Source organism: Saimiri boliviensis, chromosome 14 (assembly GCF_048565385.1).
Source record: "Saimiri boliviensis isolate mSaiBol1 chromosome 14, mSaiBol1.pri, whole genome shotgun sequence".
Taxonomy (NCBI): Eukaryota; Metazoa; Chordata; class Mammalia; order Primates; family Cebidae; genus Saimiri; species Saimiri boliviensis.
The window spans coordinates 25,448,877-25,463,526 of record NC_133462.1 but is presented as its reverse complement, the minus strand read 5'-3'; the positions used below and the strand labels follow the sequence as shown (position 1 = coordinate 25,463,526).

General features: G+C 48.5%; 1 protein-coding gene and 1 long non-coding RNA gene across 4 annotated transcripts in view; one reads left to right on the top strand and one right to left on the bottom strand.

The window, feature by feature from the left end:
* VSTM2B (V-set and transmembrane domain containing 2B) overlaps nt 1-2,665 on the top strand; it is a 30,752-nt gene extending 28,087 nt beyond the window's left edge. For all 3 annotated transcript variants that reach the window (XM_039465447.2, XM_039465446.2, XM_010348034.3), the window contains one exon: nt 1,948-2,665. In XM_039465447.2, coding sequence (XP_039321381.1) covers nt 1,948-2,036 — 89 coding nt within the window. In that variant the 3' untranslated portion in view covers nt 2,037-2,665. The remainder of the gene's footprint in view (nt 1-1,947) is intronic.
* Nucleotides 1,260-14,650, bottom strand: part of LOC141581007 (uncharacterized) — a 44,253-nt gene continuing 30,862 nt past the window's right edge. Inside the window, exon 3 of the long non-coding RNA XR_012513406.1 lies at nt 1,260-1,375. This is a non-coding gene — a long non-coding RNA (uncharacterized LOC141581007). The remainder of the gene's footprint in view (nt 1,376-14,650) is intronic.

Genomic DNA, 14,650 nt, shown 5'->3' with positions numbered 1-14,650 from the left:
AGGAACGAGAGCAGGTTGGAGTGTTTGCAGTGACCACCGCTGGACGATTCTTCCCACTGAAGGGGCCCAGAGGCAGAGCACCAGCCTGAGCTGTGCTGCAGGAGGGCCAGGAGGGATGACTGCCCAAAGCAGGAAGATTCAGAGAGGAAACGTCTGCACACCTGGAGTTGTGGTGTCCTAAGGCTTCTCAGCCGGGCAGAGAACTGTGTGCAGAAGCAATGGTCTGTGGACAATTCACCTGCCCCCCGGACAGCACCACCCATTTTGCATTCAGATGTTTGAACACAGCCTGTGTTTCCCACAGCGGTCAGATGGAATCCCAGAGTTTCAGACCAGATGATTTGTGCAACCTCCTCCTTCTGCAAAAAGAGGATGATGGGGGCCAGGACATGAACTCCACGACAGAGACAGCTATGGCCAGAGCAGGGAGGATTAGGGATCGGGAATGCCTTGGATAGAAAGGACTAAGGGTGCCCCCACCTGGAGAGAGGAGAGCTGTGCATTCAGACCCAGCCTTGTCAGGAAAGCCTCAAGTCTCTGTTTATTAAGGCTGGAGGGAACCAGCTGTCTTGGCTGCAGTGGCAGAGTGAAAGCAGCCTTCTGCACTGCTGAAAATTGACAAAGGCGGGGTTTCCCACACCCCTCCTCAAAGGCATGGGGCTGCAGCCCAGCTAATGGGGTCAAGAGACGTGAGGAGAAAGGCTTCCGGATGGTGCAGATGAGCAGGACTGGGCTGGAAACTGCCACCACTCAAGCTGATGACTCTGAGCAAGTAGCAGTAACGTCCCCCGGGTGGTTGGCAGCACCAACGAGCATGCAGGGCACTTCCACACTTGCTTCTCTCATAACCCTGGAGGGAGCATCCCACTTTCCGGGTGAGAAGCCCAGGGTTCACGAGTGGGCCTTCCCCAGTTGCACAGGAGGCCTTACAACAGATGAAGAACCTAAGGACCGACGGGGAGCCAGGCGGGCGGCCCAGGTGAAACAGGGTGAGGCACAGGGGTTACGGCCGCCACGGCAGGTCAGAGGCTAGGTTAAGATCACATTGGAGAGACAGATGGGAGTGACCCAGACGGCACTGGGGTCATTCCTCAAAGATCCCAGCCCACTCACCTCCACCAACGTGTAATTTCTCAGCTCCGTACTGTAGCCCAAAGGGTGCACAGACAAGGTTGCTGTGGAAAAAAGACTCACCCAGCAGCATCAGGATGCCAGAGACGAGGCGCATGGCAGTGCAAATCTGTGCAGCTTAGGTGGGGATGTGGAGAGGATGTGGGGATGCCCGAGGAACGGACTTGTGTGCAATCGTGTAGCCTTCATGGAGGAGGAGGGCAAGCAGGGCCAGAAATGATGAGGACATTTTGCAGCATGGTATCTGGGGAGAAGGAAGCATATTGTCTTTTATTTTTTCTTTTTTTGAGACAGAGTCTGTCTCCCAGGCTAGAGTGCAGTGACACAATCATAGCTCTCTGCAGCCTCCAACTCTTGGGCTCAAGCAATCCCCAGCTAATTTTTTATTTTTTCTTGTGATGGGGTCTCACTGTGCTGCCCAGACTGGTCTCGAGCTCCTGGACTCGAGTGATCCTCCAGCCTCAGCCTCCCAAAGTGTAAGGTGGCTTACAGGCGTAAGCCACCCTGCCCAGCCCATATCATCTTTCTATTAAAATAAGGTAATAGCTTGGACATTAGAGCTGTCACACCCCACTTCAGGCCAGGCGCTTGTGTCTGATCCCACTAGGATCTTAAAGCGTGTGGTCTGTAAATTACAAACCACAGCAACAAAATGTTTTGTCATTGACCAAGGCAGCCACCAGGCACCAGCCTCCAGCTGGGTGCTGAGCACGAGCAGCCCCAGCCTGGGGAAGCCTCACTGTCCCCGGTCTGCTGTGAGTTGCTTGGTTCCTGTGACTTAGGCGTTAACCTTGCCTGTTTTCTCATCCCCTGCAGGCACTGGCCGTAGCTACACCACAGACCCGCTCTTGTCCCTGCTTCTGTTAGCTCTGCATAAGTTCCTGCGCCTGCTGGAGGGACACTGACAGACATGGCCAACCTGAGCATCTCAGAGGCCACACACGACCTGCCAGGGGGCCCTCGGTGAGGACCCAGTCGCTGAATGGACACAGAGAGACTGAGAGACGCATGAAAATGTCCACATGGAAAATAAATAAATCATATTTTTGGGGAAGTTACACAAATGTAGAACACCTAAAATAATGCATCTAGTTTCCAAATAATTTGGAGTTTGGACCATGCTTCATGGGAATCAATGATTTATCTACTTCAATGTAGTTTTCTTTTCTACGCCTTTCCTCCAAGTCTTCATTTTGCACGAACTGTTGAGCAGTTATCTTTAGGATAATATGTACAAATGTTGGGGTCAAAGCCTTTCTGACAAAGCGAGATATTTTTAGTAGATTATTGTGTTTAGGATTTTTTTTAATTTACTTTTTTTCTTTGGGGGCTTTTCTTTTTTATTAAATTATTTCTTTTGAGGCATTTTGATTAAAAAAAGACACATCTTATCATAATTAAAATTCACTGTCAATAATATTTATTTTTAAATAAAGATTGGAAACAAGTTCAGACACTTGTTTATAAACTGTATTGTATATTGCTGAAGAACAGTTGAATAAAAAACAACTTTGAAATAACCTTTCTACAGCCATGTATGAATGTCAAGGCTTGGTGCCCACTGCAGCCTGGCTGCTGTCCCCTCCTGTGTTCTGATGCCAGCTGCACTTTTGGCAGGGTGTCACCCAGCATGGAGGACAGCCCGGGGCACCTGGCTGAGACCACACTGAGCAGATGGGAGCACCTGCCCAGCCTCCCCTAGGGACAGGGCACCACATAAAGGCTATAATGAGGCGAGCCCCCAGCCTGGGTCCTGAAGGAAAGGAAGAGGCGTGAAGTAAGTCAAGAACCATTCCTCGCCCATTTGGTTTCAATCAATCATGCATGCATTCGCCCACTTGGAGATTGTATGTCAAGGTGCATTTACTGTGGTTGACTTCGCTGCTCGTTTGAAGAGGGAATTTGGGGAGGAGGTAGGGATTGCCACACTCCCTCCCATGCATCTGAAGATTGCTTTGAGCCTCTGAAACTCGTGGGTTTGGGGCAGGTTACACATGTCCTAAGGAAACTGGCAGGCCCCAGGTGAGAGCTCATGTATACTTCATTCTATGACAGCATCTCATTAAATAGCTGGAGCCCATAGATTTGTTCAAAATCCAGCCAGATTTCAACACCTGCAGTTTAAATAAGTGCGGTTGTCATTGATGTTGTTCACCAAATACCTCCGTTCTCTGCTGGCCAGGCATGCAGCAGGATGGCACTTCCTGGCCTCCTGTGGTGGGTGGGGCCGCAGCTCTGGTGAATGAGCTGGGAACAGAAGGGACTCGCACTGCTTCCAGTCCAAGGCACAGGACTGCTGCTTCAAGGCCCTCCAAAGCACTCGTCTTCTAAAGGGACGACTTGCAGCGTTCACATCAGCAAGTGTTCTGCCAGCCTAGGTCCCTGAGTGGCTGCAACGAACACAGCCTTCCCTGCAGCCAGGGCTGGGACTTGCAGCCCCATGAGGAGTCCGCCATTGCTGCTTCACCCACTAATCTTCGGGCGTTATCTCAGTATAACCCATCCTGTCCTGATTGGCTCAGTGCGTAGTTAACCGACTGTATTTAGTTTGGGGGAGGAGACATTGTGCATTGGGACAGTCCCACGTGTACGGAGGGCCCCAGGGAGGAGCTGATGTCCAGGGAGTCCAGTGTGGACAGAACCTGGGGAAGGCTGTTTCTGATGGGCACATTAAGTTGTTTCACATTTCCTTTATATTGATCAGCACCAATCGAGCTGTAAATTTAATCACTCTGTCTGGTGGATAGTGATTCTGTCCAGAAGGATCATCTCCTTTTATAGTTAACTCAATACTGCAGCAGCTAATGTCATGTTAAATACCAGCCCGGTGTGCTAGAAAGCAAACCATACTTCCCAGATACCAGTGGAACAGGTACAATGTGTCAGTAAGGCTGACATTGTGCCAGATTGTTCCAGGGAATGAAGGGCTGGGGAGCCACTCCCCATTACCAAAATCAGATGCCCCTGTACAAACACAAGTGGTCAGGTCCCAACCTGGAAGTTCCCACCATTTAGCATGATATGTACAGTGGAGGGGTAGCTGTGATGTGTATAGGAGAAATCAATAAAAAAGCACAAACAGGCCAGGTGCAGTGGCTCATACAAGCGAGGCAGGCAGATTACCTGAGGCCAGGAGTTCGAGACCAGCCTGGCCAACATGGTGAAACCCCATCTCTACTAAAAATATAAAATTAGCCAGGTGTGCTGGCCCCATGCCTACAATCCCAGCTACTCAGGAGGCTGAGGCAGGAGAAACACTTGGACCCCAGAGATAAGGTTGCAGTGAGCCAAGATCGTGTCACTGCACTCCAACCTGGGCAACAAAGCAAGACTACATCTCAAAACGAGAAAAGAAATGCAATGGGAAGATGAACAAAGGACATGAACAGCATATCATGGAACAGAAAATAGACCAGAAAAAATATAAAAGGCTTTCAGCCTCAGTAGTTATAAGAGAAATGCAAATCAAGGCTACAGTGATTATGCCCACTTAACTACCAAAAATTTAAGTCTGACAAAGGCCGGGTGCACTGGTTCATGCCTGTAATCTCGACACTGTAGGAGATCAAGGCTGGAGGATCACTTGAGGACAGGCGTTCCAGACCCCATCTGGGCCTAATAGCAAGACCCCATCTGTGTTAGTCCGTTGTTAATTGCATTGCTGTAAAGAAATACCTGAGACTGCGTAATTCATCAAGCAAAAATGAATAAATGGCCATGTGCAGTGGTGACAATTGGTGGGTGCCAAGTAACAGCTGCCCCATGATACCCCAGGAGGTCTTTTCCCTGGCTCTACCCTGGCTTCACCCTCTACAGCCCTGCCAGCTGTGGTCACTGTACTGGCCTCACAGGGTCAGAGAACATTGTAGCCATTCAGAATATTTCTCAAAGAGAACTGAAGCAAAAGTAGTTTTAGGGTTAACCAGAATCCCATTCCTGAAGCAGGTAATTGATGTTTTCCAATAACATGTATCCAGTTTTCAATTTAAGAACACAGCAAAGAAGTTAAATTAGATTGCAGATAACCTGCATTTTCTTTTCTGTGCAAGATTTTTCTGCGCTTTTTTTATTTTGGTAAATTATAGTATACAAAATGTTCTGGTTTTGCTTTGGAACAAGGTCTGCGGTGTGTCTAAAACACAATCTACTAACATGCGCTTATCTGCATAACCGATTAATTCCCTGTTTTCAACCAGACATCTTCCTGCTCTCTAAATACCAAAAGACGTAGCCATTATTGTTTAAGCCTCCTTCACAGACTCATTTCTACGCCCTTTGAAAGCAAAATTTTCCTCCCTCCACCTCCACCTGCCATGGTTTCTCCAAACTGTGCCCTAATGAATTGGTGCTTTTAACTAAGACAGACCATGGTCACCATTCAAAACGTTAATTCCCATAAAATGCGATGTCAGTTTTACAAGGAAGGCTCTCCTTTATCAGCAAAAAACTGATTCCATTTGACTGATTAATTGCCCTTAGAACTGTCAAAGGCTTCCAGACAAGGAATGACAACTCGGGAGAAGGCAGCCATGCAGCCTTGCGGTGTGGGGCACTCCTGGGCTGGGGAAACCAGGAGATTACAAATGCACAAATAATTAATTCAAATCAATACAGTGAGGGGTTCAGGCTGAGAGACATTCAATTATGTTGCTCAAAGAGAAGATGCTGATCTTCAGCTAGTCCGCTCCATGCTGCAAATAATAGAGCATTTTTAATTTGTGCAGCAGGGATGTTAATCTTTGGCTGTGTAATCCAGTCCTTGGGGAATGCCATAAATATGTGACGATGTGCATGTGAGTTTCCCCGAGGAGGACCCTCAATCAACCCAGCTCTGGCTTTCCTGCCTGTCTGTATGTCAATCTCTCAACACTCAATTAGGAAATATATGATGGGCTAATAGATGATAGATAGATGGATGGATGGATGGATGGATGGATGGATGGACGAATGGATGGATGGATAGAAGGCCACAGAGGCAGACAAATGTTCAAAGGTTATCAGACATCCCTTACCCGCCAACCATAAACAGTTTATGACTTCTGGGTTTTGCCTGAGCCAACACCACAAATAAATCCCCAAAGAATTATTCACATTTCAAAAACAATTCACTTCAGAATGGCTTTAAATAGCAAGCTCCTGTAGCATGTTTAAAGTACGATCTGAATCTCAACTTTATTATACAGAGAAAAAGAAGCACACATACACACATGAATAAAGATTTAGAAGGTTAGACACTAAGGTGTTAGAAGTTTGTTTCCATATAAGTGGGATCCTACGTACTTTAATGCCTGCCTGAGGCCTGGCTTCTCTGTAACGAACATTTATCACTTCTGTAATAAGATAAAAGCAGTAAAATATGTTTAATTTAGCAAAAGACAATTTCACTCCCCAAAAATATAGGATTCAATTTATGAAGATGTAACTGTCCATGTGTTTTTGGAAGAACATTTGCTCTGTAAAAAGAGGCTCTGGCGGGGTGAGGTGGCTCACACCTGTAATCCCAGCACTTCGGGAGGCCAAGGCAGGTGGATCATGAGGTCAAGAGATCAAGACCATCCTGGCCAACATGGTGAAACCCCATCTCTACTAATAATACAAAAAAAATTAGCTGGGCGTGGTGGCATGAGCCTGTAGTCCCAGCTACCCAGGAGGCTGAGGCAGGAGAATTGCTTGAACCCGGGAGGCGGAGGTTGCAGGGAGCCGAGATCACACTACTGCACTCCAGCCTGGCACCTGGCAACAGAGCAAGACTCTGTCTCAAAAAGAAGCAAACGAAAAAAAAGAGGTTCTGCAGGAATGTGCTATTTAGTCCTCGTTCTTTGGTAGCTGAGGCTACCAGAGAAGGAAGCTCTGAGCACAGCCCTTGGGTAGAGAGCTTGAGGCATCTCTGGGCAGGTGATCCCCTACCACACTCACCACCCCAAAAGATGGCCCCCTAAGAGTTCTCCTCATGGCAACCAGGACTCAGGGGAAAGAGAGGCTGGGAATGTGGAGCACCCCAGGGACCATGGCCCCACAAAGCTCTGCAGTGGCTGGACATTAACTATGTGTATCCACTCAATAAACCCACATTGATCACTACTCCCTAAACAGCCCTGTACAGAAGAAAGAGATGACTACGGAAGGATCACCCCCATCCCCCGGTAGGGGAGCTGGTGGTCTGGTAAGAGGAATCAATACCTCCACAGCTAAGTGGAGTTCAAGCTGGACTGTAAGACCCACAGTAGGGCGTTTAGAAAGGGACTCAGGAAGAGAAACAATTCATCGTGATGGGTGGGGGTGGGGAGACAGCAGGGACTTATCAAATGTTTGTGGATATGAGCTCAAGTGCCATTTGAGCTGTGTCTTAAGAGGCCTCCTTGTCGCTTCCTGATGCTCGAAGAGTCTTGTTAGACACAGACAGCTGGATCTCCCCTACAAACAGAGCCACTGTCGTTTGGGTAAAAGTCAATCCTTTCTCACCAGTGGCTGTCACCAGAAGTGGCAGCCTCATTGCATCCCTCTCTGGCACATGTTGAGATGTGGAAACAAGAGCCAGTGAGTCTTGGGGTATCTGAGCCACAGGCGGCCCGTGTGGGAGTCTAGGAGCCCACTCAAGAGTGGGACAGGGCCGTGATAGGCAGCATATGTGGAACATTGAGTCAGCCCCAGAGAGTGGCCGTCCTAAGCAGCTGCAGCAGGCGGTGCCTGGGAGAGACAGGCTGCACCGCGTGAATCAGAGGGCACCTGTCATGATGGAGACAGATGTGTGGGGTAAGCCAGGCACACCACAAATCAAAAATAACAAGGAAAACTCCGGGCAAATGAAACTAGAGAAACGTCAGCTATTCGCCTTGCCAAAGCCAGGCTGCTCCATGCACAGAGCCTCAGCTGAGCCGAGACAACAGAAATAGGGCTGGTGGACATTTCTCAAATGAATAGTCAGAGAGAGCCACGGGATGCATTTGTTGACTGTGTCAAAAACTAAAATCAGTCAAATAAATGAGAAATTTGCCATTTCCCCCTTAAATTTTATGAGGCGGGGACTAAGAAAATGATCCATCAAGCAAGAAATATTTGAGCAATTGGTTGTTATTTATTAAAGAGGTGTGCAGAGTTTGGCATGCTATGGTGTACATTTTCTACAAAATAGAAATCCATAAAAAACAGAGACAGTCGAGATTTCGTCCCTGCTTGTTGCTCTGAATTTCTTGGATTCCCAGTGTAGGTCACTGGGAAAGATGAAAAGGATGATTTTCACTATAAGATCATAGGCAAGACCAGCCTGGCCAATATGGTGAAACCCTATCTCTACTAAAAATACAAAAATTAGCCAGGCATGGTGGCACACACCTGTAGTCCCAGCTACTTGGGAGGCTGAGCAGAAGAATCACTTGAACCTGGGAGGTGGAGGTTGCAGTGGGCCAAGATCGTGCCACTGCACTCCAGCCTGGGCTACGGTGTGAGACTCCATTTCAAAAAAAAAAAAATATGCAAATGACCCTCGAGATAATGATTCAGCCACTCCAATCTGAGGTATCTCCTATCTTCCCCCAGCCTGGCTTACTCAGGCACTCAGGAATAGAGATGTGGCCTTTAGCTGTATCCTGACTATAGCAGAATCTTTTTGTGCTGTGAATGACATTCCCTCTGCCCTCTCCGACTTCGGCCCCAGCCGGGGTGGAAGCTTCCAGGACAGACCCAGGCTCCTGTGAAGGAGAAGCTATTACTCAAGGGTGAACCCCACGCCTCTCTGACTTTCCCTCTGGGGCTTCCTCTAAGCCATATACCCAGTTCGGCTCAATCGAAGATTCCCCGGGAGCACACTGCAGTTGGTGGCTCCCGAAGGGCTCTGCAGGTGAATGGCTGCATCTTCCTGTCCACAGGTTCATCCTTCCGGGAGGATTGTGCCTGCCCCTCAGCATACAGTCACACCCCTGTGGCCCAAGCAGCAAACTCCATAGCACAACATTTCGTGGCTTTTTCTTCTTCCAGACTCACTCTCTCTTGCTCCTTCTCCCACTTTCGAGACTGACCCCCAAATAAATGACTTCCCTCTCTGTCCTTGCCCTAGGCTCTGATGAGAACACAGACCATGCTGCTATGTGATAGCCAGCAACCATTTTCCTTCATCAGGGCACAGATTGGGTGTTTTCTGTTTTTGTTTTGTTCTGTTTTGTTTTGTGAGACGGAGTCTCAGTCTGTCACCCAGGCTGGAATGCAGTGGCAAGGTCTCGGCTCACTGGAACCTCTGCCTCCCGAGTTCAAGCGATTCTCCTGCCTCAGCCTCCGAGTAGCTGGGACTACAGGTGCCCACCACCACGCCCAGCTAATTTTTGTATTTTTTTAGTAGAGATGGGGTTTCACCATGTTGGCCAGGCTGGTCTTGAACTCCTGACCTCGTGATTCCCCCCACCTCAGCTTCCCAAAGTGCTGGGATTACAGGCGTGAGCCACCGTGCCCCGCCTGACTGGGTGTTTTCTTGGGGAATTACAATGCTCTTGGTGTGTGCACAGATTTAGGGGAGGCAGATCCAGGAGAGAACCAAAGTGGCCAGATGCTCCCTTCCCCATCCCTGAGGCCACCTCGGGGACAAGCACTGACTCATGCCTGAGCCATTGGGTTCCCCTGGAAGGAGGCAAGGGTGAGAGGAGCAGCTCGCTGCCATTCCCCAGGGGCAGGGGCTTGGTTTGTTGAACTGTCCCTGCTGTATGGCCCTGGCTGTGGCTTCTCCTGCCTGGCCCACCCAGCTCCCTTGATGACACCTACCTCCCCTGAGCTCCTGACACCCCTCTCCAGCACCACCACCACCGCTGGAAGAGATTCTCCCCAGCGGAAGAGAGCGGGGCAGGTTCTATGGGTGCTACCTGGATCCCCAGCTGACATGGTTAGCTGCAGTGACAGAGCCAGCTCAAGCCAGCCTAGGCTAGCCAGGGGTGTGTATCAGGATGTGGGAGAGCCTCATGGAACCCAAGTGTGGAATTTCACCTGCACATCAGGGCGGGGTTATGATCTGAATGTTTATGTCATCCCAATATTCATATGTCGAAATCCTAACCATCAGCCGGGCAAAGATGGCTCAGGCCTGTAATCTCAGCACTTTGGGAGAACGAGGCAGGCAGATCACAAGGTCAGGAGATTGAGACCATCCTGGCCAACATGGTGAAATCCCATTTCTACTAAAAATACAAAAATTAGCTGGGCATAGTGGCATGTACCTGTAGTCCCAGCTACTCAGGAGACTGAGACAGGAGAATTGCTTGAACCCAGGAGGCGGGTTGCGGTGAGCCAAGAGTGCCATTGCACTCCAGCCTGCAGGACAAGAGCAAAACTCTGCCTCAAGAAAAAAAAAAAATGGACGTTCACCTTAGCAGTGCTTTTCCATGACCTCCATGCATACAAATCATAGGAAGACCTTATTAAAACACAGGTCTTACTTCACTGGGCCTGGGGTAAGGCCTGAGAGTCTGCATTTCCAGCAAAATCTCAGGGGCTGCTGATATGACTACGTAGGAGCCATACTTTGAGTAGCAGGGGGCATCCTGGATCGGGTAAGGGGGACATACTCACCCCCCTCTTCAACTCACCAAGGAAGCCACCCACTCCTTCTTCCTTCCAGTAAGAGAAACCTGACTGTTTAACTGCAAAGATTGAATGGAAGCCTTCTTGCTTGCTGAGATATGATAAGGGGTGAGTTGTCACTGACATTTTGATGAGGCTTTTTTTTACACAGGGACATTTAACACAGCCTACAAACCAAACCATTAAATGTTCAGCCAAGTAATTACTTTCACCAAGTAGTGAGCAAATCAGATCCAATCAGACCCCAGCCCTAAGCCTCACCCCATCACCTGCCAGAGATGGTGATGGGAACATCACTGATAAATTATAAATGGCAATTCTACATCGGGACACAGCACTTTTGCCTCAACCACATCAACTGGCCATGTCAAAGCGGTCCGTCATCTGTCTGCTTGCCCAGTCCCCAGAGTCCTCGGCTGTTCACCCTGGGCCCCCAGCCTCCTATCAATCTCAGCCCCTGCGTCGTGGTGTCTCCTGCCTTCCCACAAGATGGGTCCTGGTTTGCAGAGACACATACTGTGCCTTCCCCTCCCTGGTCTCCACCTGTTCCTATCCTGTCATGTTTGTGACCTCGATTGCTGCAGGTACCAGCCTCTCCTATTCCAACTGCTCTTCGTGGCTATAGCCAGTGTGGCCCTTCGCAGACCTTCTCTTCTTGCTGTAAGTCAGCCGGTGGCCAAGGTCTCCGCACAAGGCACCCCAGGCATGGGTCAAGGCCCATTTAGGGCAGCAGCACCATCTCACCAGTGACCCTACAAACTGAATGCTGCAGTGCCTGCTGTGAGGCTGCCAGATGGCGGAGGTCCATATGTCCGTTTTCTCAGAGCCTCAGAAACAGGAATCTGGGGACCCCGAGGGGCCACATGGCACTGTGTTCCGGGGACTGCCTTCCAAGGGGAATCCGGCTGGTGCAGAAGGACACAGCCATGTGTCAGGTACTCAGCACTTCACACGGCCACTGTACCCTATGCTTTGACTCACCCTCTGCGCAGCTGCCTTCTGGAAAAGCAAGTTTCTCAACACTATCCAAAGCCAGAACTGGGTCCCAGAATGTACCTGTGGCCTTCATGGAAGTTAGTCTTGGATGTAGGCCTGGTCCCAGAGCCAAGAATCTTCTGGGCAACCACGCTCGCAAAGTGGCTTGCAATCCTCATTAGGGAAGCAACTTCTGAGAAGGGAATTTGCAACCCTACCCCCGACCCAGAGAACCCCCGCTCCTCAGTTCAGCAGCATGGTCAGGACTGGTTCCACTGCAAGCAACAGAAAAACAGCTCATGTGACGGCAAAGAGCAGGCATGGCTGGACCTAGGGTGTGAATGTTATCAGGACCAATTCTCCCTCATCCTGCTTTCCTCAGGCTGACCTGGCTGCCAGGCTGGCTCCCCTCCATGTTTTGGTTCCCAGGGTTCCTGCCTCACATCTTCCTAGTTTAGCAACCAGTGGAAAGGGCCCATGGGTCTGGCTTGGGTTGTGTGCCATGCGGAGCCCTTCACAGTGGCAGGGAGACGTGACGCTTTTATTGGACAGGCATGAGTCATAAGCCTGACACCAGAGCTAACGATTGAGGGTGGGAAGTGGGGCTCCCCAGAGAGAAGCTGAGGAGCTGCTAATAAAAGAAAGCTAGCAAATCACAATTTGGCTAAAATAACTAAATTACTGGGAACAATGCATAGCTCTTTACTTGCAATTACTACACATATTACATTAAGCAGTTAGCCAACAGACTCAAGGAATAGCATGTCCTGGATAATCCCATAATTCTAGTTTATGTAATTGAGCCCCACACACCATACTCTCAGATTGCTGAAATTCTTAATTTGGGTTGACCCAGATGAAGATCCTGAGATTAGGATTTGAGCAAAAGTAGTCTCTCAAGGAGGTCATGAAATATCTGCAGGGTAGGTTAGACAGGGAAGGGAAGACACCCTATAAAGGGTGTGCTATCAAGCTAGTAACCACTATGGGAGATTAGAACTAATCCAACAGGGGAACTAATCCCATTGAGGAACTGTATTAGCCTGTTCCCATGCTGCTAATAAAGACATACCAGAGATGGGGTAATTTATAAAGAAATAGGGGTTTAGTGGATTCACAGTTCCACATGGCTGGGGAGGCCTCACCATCATGGTGGAAGGCAAGGAGAAGAAAAGGCACGCCTTACATGGTGGCAGGCAAGAGAGCACGTGCAGGAGAACTCCTATTCACATAACAATCAGATATCACGAGACTTATTCACTACCAGAGAACAGTATGGGGGATCGCCCCCATGATTCGATTATCTCCACCTGGCCTGCCTTTGGCATGTGGGGATTATTACAACTTAAGGTGAGATTTGAGTGGGAACACAGCCAAACCATATTAGGAACACTGGGGAGACTGGAAGTAATCCTAATGGGGAATCCCACTGGAGAACTCCAGTCCCAGGGGAGATTGCAAAACACACATCAGAGCTCTCCCACCCAAGGGACGACGACGGTGGGCTAGTGATACTCCCACTGCTGTCTGTCACTGTTGAAATCTGTTCCTGGGGCTGCTGACTTCCTGGCACTTCCAGCTTGCTGTGTTTATTGACAAAGGAGCCCCAGGCAAAGAAATGCAGGTTCTGGCCACTGGAAGTGGGATTGGCACTGACAAAAGTGGGAAGGGTGAGAGGATACAGACAGGGAGCCAATCACATCCACTACACCAATTTCCAAAGAATAACTATGTTGAACTACACTGCCATGGAGATCCAAAAGTCACTGGAGAATCACATAATCCCTCTAGGTCTACCATAGGAATATCATTGTCTGCTGTGTTAAGCCCCGTACAAAAATATAGTTAATAGAGATTTTTGATAGACAGATCATTGAGTGAAGTCTCTTTATGGGGTTTAAATGTTAGAAATGTCTGCTTGGAGAATGATACTTTATTCCAGTTCAGTATTATTCTCACTAAGAATTTCAAAACATTTTATAAATAACACGGTCGCTAAGCCATCCTGAGAAAAGAAAACTGAATATCAAGTGTTTTTTTTTTTTTTTTTTTTTAAGTCAATTTCTTCTTTTAAAAGATCCAAACCGGTTGCATAACCTTCTGGAGACAAAGTCACTGACAGATTGATTTTTACATGTTTCACTCAATTGTTCTGACTTTCGACTACATGCTGCCATGGCAAACGTAAACACCAGCCTCTGGCGGGTTACTATGGCCGGTCCCCAGAGTTTGTCTCCACTTGTTTTCATCTCAAAAAAATAAAAACAGGGGCTTAAAGAAGGAACGCTTTGCTTTCGGAGAACTCAAGCTGGGGATTTGATCATTACACATAAGAGTCATCCCAACTGCAGGCCATTAACCCCACGTTCACAGGGCACTTTACCGTTTAAGAGGCAATTTAATGTGCATCATTTCATGTGACCCTGTGAGACGGGAAGGACATGGGTTATGAGTTCCACTCCACAGACGAGAGAACCAGGTCTCACCAGATAGGGAGTTCCTGAGTAGTTGGAAGAGGTGAAATCCAAACAAATCTCTAAATTCACCATGTTCTAGCATAAAGGTGTTTCCCAGATGTTAGGTTTCTCATGAATTAGTAAAAATATTAGATTGAACCATCTGTAATTACCATTTTTATGGGTCACGATGATGAAATACAGCAAATGTGCCATTTTATGGGTCAAAAACAGTCAAATGTTAGCAATTTCACATGATTTGACCTAATGTGAGGCAATCGGAAAGCTGGTTTTGGTGAGCAAGAACACTGAGAAAAACTTCATTATTAATCCCATTTCAGACAGGAAGGACATATTAACCCAAAAGAGAGGAAGGTCACATCTCAGCACACAAGACCTTATGCTTTTACACTTGCTGTGCTGTCCATGTTGTGTTCATTGGACCAGATTTGGGAGCCAGGAAGCCATGTCCCTCTGGAGTCTCCTGGGCTGACTTTCTCCCTCATGACAAGAAAATGCCAGGGGAA